A 20,300-nucleotide genomic window follows, 5' to 3' on the forward strand; every position below is an offset into this window, starting at 1 on the left:
CCTCCTACTGTAGACACACTCTGTTAAAATAACCACAACTTTAATAGAAACTTCATGTCTCAATATTCCCAGTTAATTCAGTTTGACATCAAGTGTTAACAAAATGCAAAATAGGTCAAAGCCTCTCATTAACATTCTCTAAAGGCTCCTGTGGGAGGTGGGAAAGATGTTCTAAAGACAGATGAATGTGGTGTTGTCTGGTACTCATCTGCAGCTGCAAGAGTCCAACTTTACGAAAGTCATAGTAAAAAGAGCCAGCAACTATAATGACAGTACTTAAAATACTGGGGGTTTTCCATGAAGAAAGCTAAGGAGAATGGTTACTGCTTTTCACTGGCATATTCCAAATCTGTGTCTCCGTCTTCAGCTTCTGTATCTCCATCCACAGCAACTTTGAGTGCAGTAACTGGGGTGTCTTCAATATGGTCAGCAGGATCCTGAGCAACAGGGGTGTTAAACTCCTCTTCTGGGTAACTAGTGGAGAGCTCTGTTGGGAAAAATAAAAGTCAACAAAGCAAAACCAATTCCCTACCATGGAAGCCACCACTGCTCTGTTTAACTGCAGCTTCTAGCACCAAAATCAGTGTCTGCAGGAAAGCCAACTCCAAGGATGACCAGCAAGTTGAGTTTCACTTCATCAAAGACAAAGCCATCACAGCTTGGCATGGCAACTAGCTAGTTCTGAACTAGCTTAGGAGGAGTGTAACTACAGGAACCCAGATCAAATTTGAGAATTCCACGTTTTACTATAGACTAGAAGAACAACCCATACGAGTCCTTTAACCCATACCCAGTCCTTTAAACTCACTCAGCAATCACCTGCATGAGCTGCTAAGGCTATAGACCTTAACATCAACACTTAAGTTCCAAGCTGGTTACCGTTGTGTTGTGACTGGCTGTGGCACTGCATCTTGGCCTGCCTGCGCTCCAAGGCCAGCTGCCTGTTCTTCTTGATTCGCTCCTGCTGCTCCTCTGTGAGAGTTGTAGCAGACACAGAATTGAGTTGTTCTGCATTTCCAGAACTGGAACCTACATCTTCAGCTGCTGTATCCAGTCCATTGCTTTCCCCTTCAGCATCTGATAAAAAAAAATGAGGGAAAAGTAGTAGAATTAACGCTTTCACCCTAGAGAGATCTACTGCTCAGTATCTGCCAAGAGAACATATTTAAAGCATTTTTATGCTCTACACTTTAAAGTTGCATTGACAACTGAAGATCATTCCGTAATTTACTTTTAATGGGCAATTTTCTGCCTAGGTCCACATACCTGATATTCAAAGTACAGAAACATTGCTTATCAGATATCCTGAACACACAATAAATGCCTGAGTCTACAGAGGCAGAGCTCTGAGTTAGCAGTCATGAGCTGTGCCTGAAGGTTAAAAAGAGACAGTGAATGCAAACAATCCCTATGGAAAGGCCACATGATTTTCCTCCTATCCCTACTACTAATAGGACACTATCCTTTAGAAAATCGCACGACTAGCTATGGGAATCACAGAGGTTCAAACACAGACATGGAATAATCAGTTTTGAATTTAGTGTGCCACTATTATGCAATATTTACTCGTTTGCCAACATTAAAACATGCAAAATGAAGGCAGTCCAACTCCTTCAGACAAACTTCACCACCAACACGAAGCAGAGCACCTAAGGCCCAGAATGTCTGTGCCTCTGCGCCACTTTAAGCCTGTGAATAGAGAAGTTAGCTAACAACAAGTTTTTTGTTATTAATACTCTAGCTTGAAATTTTATTTCAAAACCATAAGATACCTACTCAAGCTTTTCCACTGGACTGAACAGTTGCAGCAGTACACTCACTGACACAGTTAAGAACAGGTCAGCACCATATATAAGTACAAATGTATGGAACCATCGCACAGAAAATCTGATGACTCTACAGACTCTGTCGGCAGGAACCACTGGCTTTACTGTCTGTGGCTGCTCACGGCTGCATTCATTCCTGGTGAATGCAGCCAGCAGTGAAGCCAGCCACAGGTCCCCAACTCCCCAGAGGTTGTCTCTGCAGGTGAGAACACCTTTCCCAAGGACTGGCTGGTCTGAGAGCTGATGTTCAGCTGAAGATATACTGGACAATGGTAGGTAACTGTTTCAGCAAAGTGTGAACTCCAAACGACTTCAGGAACAACTACTAAACTCTCTTATTTCTGCCAATTAAATTGCTTTCAAGCTACCAAATTAACTCTGCTCCCTCTATTTATTAAAAAAAAAAATCATTGTTTTTTTCTACTCTTAAACCATCATCTGATTGGAAGAGACTGGAATCATCTACTTGCTAAGTGGACTTTGATACTGGAAGCAGACATCACACTGCCCACAGTCTAAGTACTTTCCTATAGAGAACACTACACTCACTGCAACAGTGTGTAGTATAAACAGTATAATGAGCCTTGATTTCTGCAATAATAAGACCCAACAGCTCTTCAGACTGCACACTCCTAAGAGTACAATACAAACCAGTGTGTTCACTTCGTAATTTCAGTTTGAGGATTTTTTGGAAGAGTATTCCTAACAACGCTGGTAATAATACCCATTTTCCATTTCCTTTCAGTAGATCACACTATTTATTGTCATATATATATGTATATATATATATATCATTTTAGTCCAAGCACCAGTTCTGTTTTGCAGTTTTAAGTTTTACAGAAGCTTGGTTATAAAATAGGGGACCACTCAACACTTTCTTCTACATTAGAAACTTATAATGATCATTAATTTCTTGTCAATAGGAGGGGAAGTAAATTTTAAGCACAATAGGCATACCTTTGTTATCTGAAAAGTCTTCATGTATAATAGGAAGGTCAAGTCTAATCCGCTTTAGGCAGGTCTGCAAATGAGAGACTAAAACAGTGATATTTCATCTGTAACAAAATCTTTTATGCAATATTGCTTTGGTTTTAACACTACTCCCAATTTCTTTTTAACTCTGCAAAAAAAATTCTCCTTTCATTACACCTCTGTTTGACCCACAACTTTTAATGCTGTGGTTCATTCTCTTAGTCCTTCATTTCCCACCAGACAGATGAAGCAGCCTTCTTCAGAAACCTTCTTTTGCAGGTTCTGACATTAACAAAACCCCCAAACCAATCAGTTCCAGCACTCTTAAGCAAATCATTTGGCTAAAGATGTCCTGAAAAAGTCGAAGCCAATCCTCCAGAATTCAACTGAAGGAAGTTTAAATGTAAATTTAAACACTGGGAAGAGCTATTTTTACAAAAAGAGACATTAATTTCAATAACATTATACTCCTTAGCAGTATTACAACTTAAGTTTTCCTGTATTGCCTAACTGCTCTCCTAAACCTGCTTCTTAGACTATGCATTACTGGAGCAACACGTACCTGAACTTCCTTTTTGTTTCCCAAAGACTCAACTCTGTCAATAAAATCCTCAAACTGCAGTTTTGGATATAGCCTATGAGCCCAGTGCTCCATGTGTCGCATAAGAGTCTTCAGGTCCTCTGCCTAGAGCATAGGAGATGACATCCAGCTAGTAAAAGCTAAGTCAGGAGACTGCAGAGGGAGACAGGACAGTAATGTTTCTGAAAGCATTAAGCATCTGCAGCTTGAAAGTCTCTTGAAAACTGAAGCGATACGAACGTGTGGGTAACCCTCCCACAGCCAAGTCTGAAAGTGCAATTTCAAGCTGTGAGAAGAACAGCAGCAATCCAAGTTCAGGAAAAGCATTTAGATACCGCAAAACATCCGACAGCTTCCAAGAACCTGGCCTTAAGACAACCTAGGTCTGAACCCAGACTGAAAAGAACCCACAGGGACACAGCTGGTATTTATTCTGATGCTCAGAACACACAGAAAATGTACATCTAAATCACTTCATCTGGTAAAGATTTCTGTTCACACCAGCGGTATCTCCTTGTTTCTTTCTGTCTTTCATTGATAGCATGAATGTTGCCTGTAAAGCAGAGCTGCACAGGCATCCTTGCAAATGTGCTGATCATCTAATACTTAAAGGAAAAATTAGCTTTTATGTTTAAGTGTATCCAAGCCAATGAGACGGTCTGTAGGGAAAGTACTGCTTTCTCTTTGCTTAAGTGGTATGTCACAATTTTCAGCATTAAAATCTTTGTGATAGAGGTGTCACAGCAGCACCAGAATAATTTCAGTAACAAAGGAAACCGATGATGAAATGAGATGTGTCCTGGTTTTGCCTCATATAGAGTTAATTTTCTTCCTAGTTGTGAAGGTATTCCAGGCATAGTAGGCAGTCTTGTTAGCCTGCTGCAATTTCAAAACACTTCTGTGGGCAACAGTCACAGACATGATATTCTAGTTTTGGAGTAGAGGAAAACAGTTTTACGATCAAAACAGGGATTTTATTAAAATATTAATGTATGTTTGTGTTTCATTAATTTTGCAATTACAAACCCCATCAGGGTACATTCAAATACTGCTAAAAGCTGGCTAATCAAAGTGTAGTATCAATTTTCTCCTGTCAGTTGGGCAGCAATCTATCAAATCCCAGGAACAAAACAAAAGCTCCCTATGTCTTACCTCGTGCCCTTTACCCTTGAACTTTACATTGTCAAACACGTGTCTTAGGGCTGGAAGTCCTCTTTCTGAGATTAGCCTGGTAATAGCAAATGGGTGAAGTTATTTGAAACCCGTACTACTTCTAATTAACAAAAACAATAACAAAGAAACAAACCCCCCTCAAATTCCTTTAAATAGCCTCAAGCTGCAGAGCTCTATTTGAAAGATACATGGAATATTTAATAGATATATAGAAAGACAACGGAATTAGAAGTCATGAAGGAAACACACAGAATAGGATAAAGACTACTATAAAACCCAAGACTACCATTATTATTTATTTAATTCACCATACATGTATTCACATACATGTACATACTTTGACTTCATAGTCCAAGAAGCTTCTTGCTTTTGATGACATGGAAACAAAATTGAATGGTCAGGTCTAATAACTACACTGTCCAAGTGAAACTGCTTAGATGAGTGACCATCACCTTGTGGTATCACTGACTTCATCAGTGTATTTAAAATAGAAGAAATGGAAAGTTCAGATTCTTTCCATTGCTTATAAAGAACTTAAACCAGTTTTAGTGGTAATAGCAAAAAAATATTAAAATCCCTTATACAGAGTTTATCCAGCCTGTATGTAAGTCAGGTGTAAGTGTACTTTAGGTACTGTCTTACAGTCATCATTATACTGAGGTTTATTTTGATGCAGACTTTAATTAAATAAAGAAATCTATAATAATATGTCTGAAAGAAAATAAAGAAGATCCAGCTGGAAGAGTCCTATGTATAAATAATAAATTATCTCTTCAAGTATTAGTCATGTACTAAGTCCCAAGAAAACTTCAAGAAAGACTATTAACAGCATTACACAGGTAGGCAAGGAATAAAAAGGCTGAGATACAGTGTAAAAGAGGCATTTCCATCTCTAACACTCTTTATTTGGCTATGACCAAGCAGGGAACACAGTAACCTTAATCATTTTCCCACAGCTATATAACAAATTCATCACAGGAATGATTATTTTGTAAAAACTATTACCTCTGGGCATCTAGTTTAGGCATTGGCCTTTTAACTGCTTTCCGTACAGCTGCAGCAGACTCCTTTGCTTGTGATTGCTGGTTCCCATCTGGTTCTAACAAAGAAAACAACAAACTTTAAGTATACAATGCAGTTGGCATCAACTAGAACTGCATCATGTACATTTTAAGTTTCTACCCTATCAAAAAGGCAGGTCACAAGAATTCCACTGCAGGTATGGACTCCAAAAGGACATCTGCGTATTTCACATTGCTTATCCCACAAAACAGACTGGAAATAAATCAGTCTCTTAAAATATACTGAGGAATCCCCTTTTCTAGCAAAAGTAAGCTCCTTAAAAGGGAAATTTCCTAATTTTAGAACTTTTAGATTGTATTTCTGACAAGAATATACTAACAGTAAACGTTGTTTCTAAGCATTAAGAAACGGAGAGTATCAACAACCATAGTTTGATAGGTGTGCCTCAAGATTTCCACTGACAATTCTGAAAGACATAAACCACCAGCAACACAGGCAAAGCAGGGATTAAGGCAAACATGTTTATCACTGCTTCTTCTTAATTCCAAGTAATAAAAAAGAGGAGCAACAGGTCACACCTGCATAATTATCTACATTTTGTCAGAAGAGCTTGAATTTTATAAGGATTCAATTGTGAACATATTTTCGTGGAACCTACGAGAAGAAACTTTCCCCACAAGTTTGACAGCATAGAATTAATAACAATAGAAATTGTGATTTGCTCTCTTACCTGTACAAGACAGTAAACTCAAGACAGTGAAGGACACCATCAGTAATACTGATTTCACAGCATTTCATTGCCCATACTGCAAAAAAGGATCTTTAGGGGTCAGGGGTGCTCACCTCCATTAGCTTGAGCCCATTCAGCATCATCTCTTCCTGGAGAGGCAGGAGGTGGGAGAGGTGGGAACCTTTCATCTTCTGTGTTTTCATAATCAGGAACATCAAAAAAGTTGTTCTCCAAAGGATCCATCACTGCCACAGGTAAGCTCTTCTTCCCTCCTGCAGGAAATACCAAAAGCATTTAAAGAGAGAAGAAAAGGCTGCCACAGAAGCAGATAAACACCAAATACATACAGCTTCCACAGAAAAGAAATGCCAGCTAATAAAAAGTGACACACAAATTAAGCAGCAGATACTATGCAGATGGATGATACAATCCAGCCTCACTGGGCTGAATAAAATAAGGATTTGTGTTTCAAATCCTCAAAGGGACTTGGCAGTGGTAGGTACAGGCCACAGGAATAGAACAAAATGCATGGATTTCCAGCCAAAGCACTTCTCAAGACAGCTTTTTGCCACGCACGTTCCTGATAATCCAAGGCTACCGCAGGTGTGCAAGGGGATAATTCCTCTAATTTACAGTTCACCCGCTCAGAAACAGTCTAGAGGCGGATTCCCCTTTCAGGGCTCCTCCAGCGAAGCTAATTCCAAAAACTTTTATCACATCGGGCTTAGCACGACCCGGACTCACCACGGCCTCAGGAACGGCTCTTGCTTTAAGGGAAAGTTGTTTCTGAAGCAGCTTAATAACGAGGGAACACCCCAAGCAGCTCCGACTGCACTGACCTTCGACTGTGAGCTCCCTCCCTCCCTTCCTCCGGGCTGCGAGGCTCGCACGGAGGCTGAGGGAGTCCACAGAAGGTCGCTGGGGTCTGCAGGGCCAGACTTCCACAGCCACAGCCCACCGGGCGCCAAGGAGGCCGCGCTCCCCTCACACCGCTACAGCCATCCTGAGGCGCGCAGGACGTGAGGTGAGGTGAGGTGAGGGCTCTTCTGCTCCCACCGGTGGGAAGTGAGATGAAGCGGGAAGACAGGTCCGTACACACCGGGGCGAGAGGTGCTTAAAGATGCTCCCCACCTCTCCGACCCCAATGAACGCCGGCTCCAGCCGGGAAGCGCGCCCGGGACGTACCGCGATAACCGCGCCTCTCGCGAGTGCCCGAACGGCCCGGCTGAGGGGAGCAGTCACCCGGCGGCGGCTGCGTGACAGGGCGCATGCGCGGCAGGGAGGCCATGGCGGTTTTGGCGCCAAAAGCGGACGGGAGGGGAGGGTGAAGGTGTGGCTGAGGCGGGCTCTGAGGCGGCTCATGGGGTGTCACCGCCTCAGGCGAGAGTTACCGGCGGTGGGAGTTTGACTGTGAGGATGCGAGGCCCCGCGAGCAATCAGGTCCGGGAATGAGCCTGTTGAGCCCTTCCTCGCTTCCGTACCTCTGAGGAAAGGGCTTCCAGGGCAAGCAACAATCCCAAGCTTTCCTCCATACAGGTACTAGCTAAAGCCGCCTGGTGGTTTGAAACTAAGTAGTTTGCAATTGTGTGTAATGAATATACCAAGCCCTCTTTATATGTGGCAGCTGTGCACATAAAATTCCCTTTAAAGGGGTTGAGCTGCAGAAATGAGAGTTTCCAAGTTCTGTCTCCAGTTCGGATGCACCTGGAAAGTTCAGTGTAGTTTTACAGGTCGGTCCATGGACGTATATCTGACTTAAATAACAGGTTCTTCCTTTAAGCAAAGTGAGAGAAAGTAATACCATATTAATACATTGAAGGAATTGGCTTTCCCTTTTTTCTCTGTAAATTCATATTTGACATATGCTGTTTCTGGTAATTTAATGTATTCTTTTCAGTATGACAATGAAAATCAATTGTTGTTACTTTCCAGATTAAAAATAAAAATTATCTTTTAGTCAGAATGATATTAACACTTAATGTTTAAAATGTGCATTCCCAAATGCAGCAACATCTTTTTTAGCCAAGGATACACTAACTGTAGAGAGAACATGGTAATGGATTTGTTAGTACTGAATCCATTTATCTTTTTAGATATGGCCAATTTCTTCAAATGACTGAGGCACATGAAGTATTAAGGAAACACAAAGCTATAGTAATAATAATAGATCTAATACTGCTAATTTCCATCTTAAAACACTAAAGTTTTGTCATAGAAAATTACTAAAAATCAAATGTCTATATGATGAGCTGTTTGCTTTGGAAGTAACTTACTCTTTATATTAAATAAACCCCTTACAAACAAATTAGTTAGGTGTTTGGTGTAGCCTAAATATGTGATTCGTAACTATTAGTGTGATACATCTTTTCATGTCAATGTTTTCTTTAAAATATAATGGGGGGGAGGTTATATGTGAAGCAAGTGGGTTTTAATACTTGGCTAATGTCAGCTGAACTGATTAGAGGCTCAAGACTTTCAAATCCCTCTAAGTCCCTGCATATTTTCTGCAAAATCAGTGTTAAATGAACAGAAGTAGCATAGCTGGGATCTGCGAGAGCAAAGGCAGGGAGAAGGGAGCATGAATTTGTGTGGCTGAACAGTCTCCATATACCCACGTCTGCATAAGCAGACTTCTGTCCTGTTGTGTTTTGCCTTTGCCGGAACAAGGAGATAACAGACAGGAAAAAAGTGTTGGAAAGGTATAAAACCTCCTATACAAGTGTTAAAGCAGGCCACTTGCAATCTCTGCAGAGGGGCACGGTGTTATAAAACCTACCATATTTATGCAGCTTTGATTAATCAATATTTTTGCAGAGTGTTTAATTAGAGACCAGACTTGATGACCTGGGTGGTTCTTTCCAGTCCTCTGTTCCTAATTAAATGAAAAGCATACGCTGGCAGGCATTGATTATTGGCTTTTTTTTTCCTCAGGAAATGAATAACCAGCCACATGCTGATAAAATAATAAGTCAGGGGAAAATAAAAAACAAACCTAGCTTGCCTCTATTCTAGAAAATGCTTCTGGCTTCCAGTTTCAATGAAATGGAAATATTATTACTTGTTTCTCTGTTGAATAGTGTCACTTCATTAGAAAAACTGCAGAAAATGAGCACCTTATATTTCAGTCTTGTTTCCTGTCTTCTGTTAAATACATAGTGAAGAAAATCTGTTAAGTAATTGGCTACTTCTACATTTGAAAGGTTTTACTCCAATGGGAGCTGCACTTGTCTGCAGAAACTCTCTAAATATTGCGCTGGCAGATCTGTTTTTCTAGCGCAAAACCGGTAACATGGTCGCTGTGTTAGTGGGAGATCACATCTCACAGCTTGAGCAAACTTCAGTTATTTGTGATTTATACCTTGATAACTTAATCTAAGTTTTATGTTCTACAGTCATCTTCAACATTAATTTCTAATCTTTTAGTATATTACTAAACTTTCAAGACTGTATTCTTATCCACAGTGTTCTTTTCAATCCCAGCTTCTTGAGGAGAACAGGGTGTGCAAGACCCTGATCTTTGAAAAAGATCTTTGAAAAGCTGTTTGAAAGTCAGTCTGTCAGCCCTCTTTTAATAATTTTTGATCCTGTTGGCCAATTTCAGTCAAATTCGAATCAGGCTCCTTAAATTCCATTGCTTATGGGACTAATTATTTCCTTCTATTGCTTTGTTAACCACTAAATAGATTCTGAAACATCAAATCTCACAACCAAAGCCTACGTTTTGGCAGTCAATAAGCAGCTTTATATGGCAATCGAGTTTTAAAAGTTGGTTTGATTAAGTGATGCATTAATCTATACAATAATTAGATTGTAATTATGTTTCTCGTATATGTATCCTGTTTCTTGCATGTTTTCTTTTCATGCAAGAAGCTAGACAAGATTCAAGTTTCCATGAGGGAAAAAAGAGGTAATGATGACAAGCTTCTTTGCTGCATTTCTATTTACAGAGACATAACTTGTATTTTTCCAAGCAGTGGTGGAATCAATAAGTCAGAAAGTCTCCCTGCTCACAAGTCTTTCACAGGTATTACACTACCTTCTATTTTTTATCTTCACCTTTTTCTCTGTAATCCACCCTCAGAAGCACCCATTTGTAAAGCAAAATGCAGCTCCTTCCACAGAGAATATCCAAATTCCCAAAACATGTATTTTATTTTTTTGTGGGTTCCAAAAGTCAAGTAATATTTTAAATCAAAGTAGTCATTAATCATAGAATCACAGACTGCTTTGGTTTGGAAGGGACCTTAAAGATCATCCAGTTCCACCCCCCTGCCGTGACCTTATTTCTATATTCAGCCAATTCAAACTATCTTTGATTTCGTGCTGCAGGAAAAAGGGACTCTAAAAGCGATGGGTGAATTCAGCAATTGTCCAAGATTCCCCAGTACTGAGTTTGCAGTGCAAGCATGAAGTGTTCCAGAGGAGGGAGCTCTCTCTTAATCCTGGAATTGGAAGGAGGGAGCGTGTTTTTGACGGGAAAACTGGGAAAATAGTAATTCAGTCTTTTCCACTTTAGAGCTAGGTAAATGTGAGGAAAGATACAGCGTTTTCATGTAACATAAAGGGGACTTTGTTCATAATTTCAGTTGCTATAAAAGCATTAATTAAATTAAAAAGGGTAGACTTAGATATTAGGAAGAAGTTGTTACCTGGAAGCATGGTGATAATAACACATGTATTTTAAATACTTTCTATAAAAACCCACTCTGAATTCCATGGTGGGGTTCTTCTGTGGTTTGCAAAAGTAATGTAATATTTTTAATCAAAGTAGTTTTTAATCATAGAATCCCAGACTGGTTTGTGTTGGAAGGGGCCTTAAAGCTCATGCACTTCCAAACAGGTTGCTCCAAGCCTCGTTCAACCTGGCCTTGAACACTGCCAGGGATGGGGCAGCCACAGCTTCTCTGGGCACCCTGTGCCAGCACCTCAGCACCCTCACAGGGAAGAACTTCTTCCTCAGATCTCATCTCCATCTCCTCTCTGTCAGTTAATTAATGCACTATGCAGCAGATTTCCTGTCTGAAAAATGAGTACTTTATAGCTGGGTGGGAGCAAGTTGGTGTTTAAGCCTCAACATGGGAGTTTTTATCAGCAGCGAGAGGTGGCTTTTGTTGTCTGAAAGCTTAACCTCATGTTTATATTGGTGGTTTTCTCCCCAGAATTAACTTGTTTAAAGAAGGCGCTGTTCTTCCTGTGGTGTGGGCTCACGGCTTCATTCTCGAATTGTTCAGGTCTTCTACGTCCAACCTTAAAACTGTTAAAGAAGCATCAAGAACAGTCCCCACAGACAGCACAGATTCTTTGTTTTATAAATCATACTTCCTCACTCATGTATTCCTCCTTTTGTATTCCAGAACATGAGAGAGAGCTCCTGGAAAATAAAATCTTCTTGGTTATGTTTTCAGGTTCACTACAACAATTACAAAAACCTAGAAAGCTCCCCAAATCCGTGGTAACTGAAGTCAGAACTTGTCAGAAACGTACTCGCAAAAAAACTGTCATCGCGCTGTGTTGATGTGACACAAACTGGCCCTTCCCAGTAGGGTTTTATCACCAGCAGCTGGTTTAATTTTCAGACTCATTTTTGCTGTTTATTCTATAACTGTAACCGTAAGTTTCCGTTCTTAAATCAGGCATTTGCTTCGGGAAGGATTTAGCAGCCGTCAGTCCCCCGGCTGAGGCTGATGTTTTAATTATAACCACAGCACTTCCCACAGCGGGCTGCGTTGATGGTGGCACACGGGGGAGATCAACACGAGCTCCACAAACCCCCGGTGTCACACCCAAACAACTTTAAGATGAAGCCATAAACCGGAGGGAGCCGGTACCGATACCCGCCGTTGCGGGCACCGCACAGCGCGGGCACGGCTTCAGCGCGGCTTCCTCCTCGTCAGGGCGCATGCGCCTGCTCCCCACGGCTGCGCGCCGGGCGGGCCGACTGGTGTGCGCAGGCGCAGTGCCGCAGAAGGGCGCATCTTGAGCCCGGGCAGCGCTCCCGTCGGGAGGTGCGGGAGGGAGCTTGGTGCTGCTCGGTTCCGTGGGGGGAGGCCGGCGTTGGGCGGGCGGACTGCCGGGGGCTGAGGGCGGCACCGCCACCACAGGCACCTGCCTGCTGAGGAGCTTGCCCGCCCGCGGTGGCACCTGCGGCGAGGGGACCCCTCAACTTTATTCCAGCGCAGGAAGTCCCTCGGACCTGGCCGAAGTGGGGCTAGGGCTGCGCCGTCCGTTACCGTCCGCGCCGTCTGGGGGCGAAAATGCCGAAGAAGAAGCCTGGGCCGATTCAGCTCAACCCCGCTCCGGATGGATCTGCCGTCAACGGGACCAGCTCTGCAGAGTGAGTGAAAGAGAGTGGCCGGGGCTCCGGCGGGGCTGAGATGACGGGCGCGGCCGGGCCGGCTGCTCCCATCCCATTGCCCGTAGCGGGGCGGTGGACTCCGCTGCAGCGGCACCGGCCCGGTTGGTTCGGCTTTTCCTTCAGCTTCTGTGCTTTAAGTCGGCACGGCCTTGGCTGCTAGGAGAATCAGAACTCTCGATGCCGGGGGGTGCATGGTCCCCCCGTGGTAGCTACTGGGGGTCTCACCGTGATCGGTGAGTGGTGTCTTCGGCAGCATATTTCAGTTAGTTGTGCAAGATAACCTGGAGAAAAAAATGGAGGAAAACTTGTTTAACTCTCTTCTCGTAGTCTGTAATGGTATCTGCTGATTTCTCAGGTTATATAATTATCTACTAAGTGCCAAATTATACATCTCCAATAGCATGTTCCATAAATGTGTGTGGGGGAGAAGTTCTGTTGAAAAGCACAGGTCTGTAGAAAAGATGTTCTGCTTTTGTTTAGGTTATTTTTTTTTTTGCTTGTTTGTTTTCTTCCTCTCGTCCTTGGCTTTAAACCAAGCTGCTGCTAGTTTCAGTAAATCTGTTTTTCAGTAATTAGCCATGTTATGGCAGGTACCTCTGTGAGTGTGTTTGGAGAAGATGCTTCTGAGCTTTCCTGCGTGATACAAACATTACACCGTGTACGCGTGTGGAAGGTTAATTGTGGGTACACTTATGGAAGAGAAAAAAAACTGAACACTGAGTAGTTATGTGTTGTTGCGAAGCCTGTGTTGAGCTTGTGGATGTGGGTGAGCATCGTGACTTCAGTTACGCAGATGTAGCGCCAGCACCCTGAAGTAATGAAGTGTTATAAAAGATTTCTCTTTGAGGTTAACAGGTCTGTGTTTGCCACTTAATATTTAGATTAAGGTGATGGGCTAGCTCTTAACAGAGCCCTGAAATAAAGCTGTGTCTTGGAAGAACAGATTCCTGTCCCTGTATGGTCAGCCCAGTCTTCTCTTGGATATGTGAACTGAGCTCCGATATGCTTGTGTGCCACCCTGACAGAGTACATCAGACAATTGCAGGGAGACGTGCGAGTCTTGGGCTTTAAAGTGCTCTGCATGGATCATTGTTGCCATGTTTTCAGACAGGCTCAGATCTCATTTAACCACCCCAGCATCTTATAAAAGAAATCAGCATCTAGCAGCTCCAGCTGTGACACTTCTAGCAAACTCTTTTGATAATTAACTGAGAGATGAGCTGTTTGAAAACTGTTCTTTGGCAGGAGTTACTGATTGTATCTGAGCATTGCGATGTGAATATTATGCAGTTTTTGTTCTGGATTGGTGGGGGGGGGGAATATTATTTCTATATTTGCCTTTATAGCACTTTTCAGTTAATTTTCTTCAAGTTAGTTGACGATACATTGAGTTACTCCTTGGGGAGTCCTGTTGCTTGTTAGTCTTGTTTTATAGAATAAATCTGATACCTGTCACTTGCTGGTTTTAGTACCTAAGTTAATCACCAAACATGTGATATATTAAATATTGTACTACCTCACTCAAGAAATGTCATTAACTTTGAATTACTTTTGCATATCTGGTACTCATTTACTTGTTCAAAACCTTTGGAAACTCATGGGAGTGTTGAATCTTGTTTACACTGGGGAGCTGTCTTGCTTAGTTTTCTGGTTTGTATGTGATTTATTTGGTATGTGACTTCTGCTCTTTGTCATATATAGACTCATAGAATAATTAGGGTTGGAAAGGACCTTAAGATTATCCAGTTCCAACCCCATATATATATAAGACCTTACAACCAGCTTTTGCCAGGCTTAGAGATCTGTCAAGTATTTTTAAAAGCAGTAGCTTAGTGAAAGTAAATCCAGCAACCTGTTGTCCTATAAACAGCCAGAATTAATTAATCATGGAAATATCCCCTCATCCTGCTAATATTAAATCCTCATTGTGAAAGATCTCAAACAGCAAAGAATAGTTGCATCAGAATTTGGAAGTGTTTTCGGAATTAAAGTGAAAACTTTTGGTTTTTTCCTTCATCTGTAAGATTGCTTTTTTTTTTTTTTTTTTTCCTCTCCTGTTCTGTGCTTCCCCCCCGCCTTTGGTTACTGCTTGAGATCAGCAGTAGAGGTGCTTGTCAGCCTGTATGCATTGTTAGGCATTTCAAGTATGCTGTGCATCTGCGAGCTACCATATTAACACTTCGTGAAGCTCTGCTCCTGGTATAACGGAATTTTGGCCATGTGAGTCTCCAGTTACGTATTTGCTTTCACCATATACAAATCTGTTGCTTTGCAAATCAGATGCTTCCCTGTTCTTTTTCAGAGAGGAGAACCTCTTGATAGAGAATGAAAAGAGCTCAAATTACTCAGCTAAAGTGAAATGAAGATTCAGAGTGAGGCGATATAATTGCTGTCTGTAAATGCATGGAGGACCTAAATATCCAGAAGGAAGGAAGTTATTTAGGCCTAAAGGCAATGCTGGCACAAAATCAAACAGATATATATTGGCCATCAGTAATTGGATGTTGGAATCTAGAAAATGTCAGAGGTGGAAGGTTCTGCAACATATTATGATGGGTATTTGACTCCCAGAATGTTCTGCTGGTTTTAAAATATTGAAGCTTAATACTTCTAGGAATGAGTATATGTGATACTTGGGCTTCCTGGCAGAAAGGAAGGGGAAAGAAAGGAAATGAAAGAAGGGGCTGGATGATTCAGGATGTCCTGGTTTCCGTTTTATCTTGTCCTCTGTCTTCATCCTTATTTGGTGATGGGAACTCATTGACTAGAGTAAGTAAAAGCTTATAGCACGAGGTGTAGGGCCTGAAGTATGCAGATGAGGCCTGGTTCTCACTTGTATGACTTCCCTTTTTTTTTTCTTTTGTTTTTAATCTTCCTGCTTTTTTCCTTTCCCCGGCCGGGTAGTGTGAAGGAGAGTTAGGGTACTTGCAATTTAACTATATTTATCCTGCCTGTTTTAATGATAATTTCAAAATGTTTTTCTCTGACAGCAGTTTTTATCTGTAGTGATTACTTTAGTTACTTCTGCAGGATGCTGTGGTTCTCTCTAGGGCCTTCCAAATTCCCAGCTACCCTGCTGGACAATAGACACAACTTACTACAAGATTTTTCCTAAGCTTCACTTCTGCTTTTGACACTTCCCGCTGAGAAGCGGTTGTGCAGGGAGAGTGGAACCTGTGCTGCTGCTCTTGAGCTTTGTGTTGCTTCAGATCATCGGAATGAAACCAAGATGACGCTGGCCAGTTGCAGGTTTAATTATATTCTGGTACTTTTGGAACTGCACAGTTACACTTGTGCAAAGATTTTGCAGAGAAAACTGTGATAACCAAACAAACCTGGAAGAAAATGTTAAAGCATTACTTCTGTTCTGACTGACCATGGTGGTTACTGTCTTAGGACCTATAACAAGAACAGAATTTCCACTTTCTGTTCTTTTCAGACTTTTGACTCCCTATCCCTTAGAATGTCTTACAGTCATTACTCTCTAAATCCAGGCTAGACCTAGAACATGAAGTAGAAGCTCTGCAAAGAAGCAGGAGGGTGGGTTTCCAAATAATGCCACTTTCTGTGTTACAGTAAGGGGGTTGTTCACATGAAAAGAAGGTTGCTTCATATAATTTTCTAATTGCATCTTTATAGAAAAGCAGAGGGAAGGATTGTATTTATGATGAAGTTACTTTGATATAAAATGCTGGTGAAGATAAAGGATAACTAGTTTTATAGCTTGCTGTACATAGCAATTACATATACTTAGATATTAAATGAGATCGCAATGCTTGATTGTTATTTTAAATTCAAACAAATACTAAATACAGTTGCTACATAAAGTTTTTAGAGATGGCACAAAATGCACCTATAGTTACATATTTCTATATTACAGCCCCATAATATATGTCAAGGAAAAATCAGTACTTGCATTCCACAAAACCTATTGTGTATAGGCGACATTACATAGTGAGCTTTGAAGTGTACTGGTCTTGGGGAAGTGCATTAGAATTTATTAGTTAAAATGCCTATGTCCAAAAGTATATGTACAGGAAAATTGATTAAACCTGTGCCTTGAGATCCTACATTATATTTAATGAAATAGAATGTCTTGGCATATAATGAAGCCTGTATTCACAGCCTATTTCAAAAGTGCTTACTAGAAAAAATGAAATAAATAGTCAATACATTTTGTCCCAGAGCACAACAATCCAGTGAGCATTATAATTAGTTTTTTAGTTGTCTCTTGTGGAAGGATTACTGCTGCAGTTAACAGTATGTGTTAATGGTTATCACTGCTTCAAACTTCTGATTACAGAAGAGACTTTCTGATTGCCTTTTCTGTATTATCAGTTACATTTGAGTATGTCTGCAAATTAACTTCTCTTTACTTTCACTGAGTGAAGGCAACTTCCCTGTCTCTGGTATTGGAACTTGAACCTTCCAGAAGAACTTGGGACCTTGATTAAATACAAAAATGGAAACAATGTTTTTAAATTAAGTGCCACTGACTGTGTGTTGTGTAAGTGTTGGCATTGCAGAGGTGGTTGGGGCTCAAATGTCTTACAGTCATCTGTTTAAAGAATTCCAAAATATGCAAACTGTTTGTGTTTCAACAAGTATCTCCCAAATCAAGCCTAAACTGTGATCTCTGTACTGGGAAGACAGGGACAAGCACATCTCAGATGTGGTATAGCTGTAATACAATGTAAAATGAGCAAAGTAGGATTGTATTCTTGGTCGGGAGGACTAAGGACAGCATGAAAGAGGAATTCTGGCTTTTGTTAAATTAGATGGAAACGTAAACACAAAAGTAGACAATGGAATTTGCATCTTCCTTTAATATGCTGTAAACAGGTCTTGGAGAGGAGTTTAAGGTGGTAAAGACCCATGGCCATGATCTTCTTAGGAAGCGTATTGTTTTCTTAAGGGCATGGTATGATAGGAAGTTCAGAGATGATGCTGAATGGAAACAGGTCATCAGGCACGATGCTGCTGCCCCTGGTGGTGCTTGGCCCATTCCTGAGCAGTTCTGGCTTTTTTCTTTCTTTAAACTGTCTTAATTACAGCGCATGTGCGCCTTAAAACCTTTCAGACCAGAGAGTAATATTGTAGAAATAGGTGACTGGCAAGTTCCAGTCACAGGTTAAGAGCTGCAGTTGTAATTTGCCAACTTTTTCCTATTGTTTCTGCTTGGACTGGTTTTTATTCTGTTTAAATTGCATTTAAAGAAGCCCCTGAAGAGCTGGATGACCTCAGAGTACAACTGCCTGTATTTGATAGTCAAAGAAGGACTTGGAAATTATGCAAAACTGGTTTGAACTCCACCTTATATTACAATTTGGAAAATAAATAGTTGCTTTACTCTGCATCTTGCAATTTTAATGTTTTCAGTATCTTTCTCAAGGAAACTTCACTTTGGGGTTTGTAGGAGTAAAAAGGCAGATTATCTCCCATCATCTGTAGTGTGGGTTGTGTTTTGGGTTTGGTTTTTTTCCTTGTTTTTAAGCTTGTACTGTAAAATGGAGTGGGGGGAACAGCATAACCAGTGGGCTGTTTCTCAGTAGACCTTCCAAGAGGATTTGTCCTTTGTGGAATAATTTCTTTTGGTCAGTTTTCTTGGATATGAGTTGAGGAGAAACAGGGAGATTTTCAGAGCTTCTCACTTTAATGCATGCTGGGTCACTTCTGAATTTGTTCTGGAGGATTTTTTCCATTGTTTTTAAAACCATGAAGTCTCTGAGGAGGGCCAAGCCCCTCTGTGGAATTCGTTTGACTTCAGGGGAGCTTTGCACCCTTGTGTAGTGTTCTGGAAGATTATTTCCTGGAATTTTATGACTGACCTGGCCAGATTGCAGCTGCGTTGAATCCGAATGTGGAATTACTGCAAGCTTGTAAATAGTTTTAAGAAAAGAAATTCAGAAACAAAATTTTCCAGTTTTGGATTAAAACATATTCAGAGCATTTTCTTTAAATGTGCATGGGTCTGGCATAGTCTTTCATTGAATTACAAATAGCATTTGAATAATTCTTAGAAGCTAATAGAACATGTGATCTGTTATAGTGGTGGAAAATAACTTCTTACTTAGTACTTACATTGTTTCTGGATGTTTGTGCTGAAAAGATTTACAATTAAGTGTATACAAGTAGTACGGAAGTTAACAGAAGTGGCAAAGTGACCTGTGCTGTTTTTTCTTGATAGGCAGCTTTTACTTTACAGTTATGGGTGTAGGAGAGATTTTAAGACACTTAATACCAAGATGACAGTAAATACCAAGTCTTGTGATGTTCTTATGCTTGTATTTAAGTGTAATGACAGCAATGCAGACATATGTATTGCAAAAAGCCTAAATCCGTTTTAAAGAGTTAAATAAAAACAGGGTGTAAAAAATAAGTCTATTTGTGTTCCAGTGAGATGAAAGCTGAGGGAAGTGCAGGCTGTCATATGGATAGAGCCACTTCTCCTTTTCTGTCCTTTACAGCACTGGTGCTGCAGGTAGAGTTACAAAGGTGTGATTTCACAAGTAAGCATCTGAAGATCCTGCTTTTTCTAAAGTCCTCTCCTTTCGTTGCTGTGTCCGTGTCTCTCTGATGCTTTTCTTGTATCTACTCTTTCAGAGGGTCAGATGTGTGTGCTGATCTGACTGAGAATTTACCCACCAAAGAAGCCCGGATTCCGTCCTCTTGCACTCACAGCAGCATTGATGGAGCCACATGATGAGCTAAATCAGGGAAATAATCTGGCTCAAAACTTGCAGTATTTAGGTGAATTTTAAATGGATCTGTTACCTGAATTGGTTACTTAGGAATGAATAGCTAGGGATGGAATGGGGCAGAGCCACCTGCTTTGTCAAGAGGCCAATGACAGCACACTCGGAGTCCAAGAGACACCACTGAGATGTTGAAATTCAGTAATTATTGCAATTTGAGCAGCACATCTTTTAATCGAGTGGTCTCGGGTCTCTCTCTCAAGAAGAACACGTTAGTGTTACTTAGAATACCTTCCAGTGTTATCTGCACCAAATAAGGCTTAAAAAAAGACTGAAAGGGGCTAGGTGAACCACATATAGAATGTAATTATTTATTTGGTATAATGGTGCTACTGGCTCTTTGCTTTAGCAGTAGCGTAAAAAAACACCCAACATGAAAGTTGTGGGGAATTCACATGAGACAGAAAATACATCAGCCCATCATTTGAGTGGATACAGAGGAAATATTTTAATGTATGCAGGAAAAATGCTCTGAAATGAACTGAGGAAGGAATTTTGTTTTATGTATGGAACCTAGATGTTCCCTTTAAATGATTCAGTTCGAAATGTTCCAGTAAGAAGGCTTTTCCCCCACATTGCCTGTGTTACCCTTTTTACAGCTGCATTTGTTCTCCCATCATTGCCCTGGGGATTGACTGAGCTTTATGAAGTGTATAGATTCTACTGCCAGAACACACAAATGTCTCTTTGAGGAAGCAGCATCAGTTTCCAGCTTGCTGAATTTTTGGGGAGCAGGTTTTTTCTTCCAAAGACTTTTAAATTTATACTTTTTAAAGGAAGCAATGCATTTATTTTTGGTTTGTTTTTTTTGTGAAGACTTAGGATGTGTTGCTATTAATTAGGAATTGGCTGGTTTCCAATTTGCTCTATGTACAATGTTACTTAA

At 40.9% G+C, this 20,300-nt stretch overlaps 2 protein-coding genes and 1 non-coding gene across 3 annotated transcripts in view; 1 reads left to right on the forward strand and 2 right to left on the reverse strand.

Annotated features, from left to right (window-relative positions):
* Nucleotides 1–23: 23 nt before the first annotated feature.
* Nucleotides 24–7,317, reverse strand: TIPIN (TIMELESS interacting protein). Its single transcript, XM_062601705.1, has 8 exons — nucleotides 7,049–7,317; nucleotides 6,418–6,576; nucleotides 5,557–5,650; nucleotides 4,531–4,606; nucleotides 3,361–3,483; nucleotides 2,784–2,847; nucleotides 880–1,077; nucleotides 24–487 (listed from the first exon to the last, which is right to left on the reverse strand). Exons 2-8 carry the CDS (start codon nucleotides 6,545–6,547, stop codon nucleotides 321–323), a joined length of 852 nt encoding a protein of 283 aa, XP_062457689.1. The 5' UTR covers nucleotides 6,548–6,576; nucleotides 7,049–7,317; the 3' UTR covers nucleotides 24–320.
* On the reverse strand, nucleotides 1,861–1,995 carry LOC134155040 (small Cajal body-specific RNA 14). Its single transcript, XR_009961409.1, has one exon. It is a non-coding gene; the product is annotated as a small Cajal body-specific RNA 14 (non-coding RNA).
* A 4,914-nt stretch (nucleotides 7,318–12,231) lies between the features above and the next one.
* MAP2K1 (mitogen-activated protein kinase kinase 1) overlaps nucleotides 12,232–20,300 on the forward strand; it is a 33,455-nt gene continuing 25,386 nt past the window's right edge. Inside the window, exon 1 of the mRNA XM_062601778.1 lies at nucleotides 12,232–12,638. Within this exon, the coding sequence (XP_062457762.1) occupies nucleotides 12,559–12,638 (80 nt within the window). The 5' untranslated portion in view covers nucleotides 12,232–12,558. The remainder of the gene's footprint in view (nucleotides 12,639–20,300) is intronic.

Source organism: Pezoporus occidentalis, unplaced genomic scaffold (genome assembly GCF_034315485.1).
Source record: "Pezoporus occidentalis ecotype Australia unplaced genomic scaffold, CSIRO_AGI_Poc_V1 ctg72, whole genome shotgun sequence".
Lineage (NCBI taxonomy): Eukaryota > Metazoa > Chordata > Aves > Psittaciformes > Psittacidae > Pezoporus > Pezoporus occidentalis.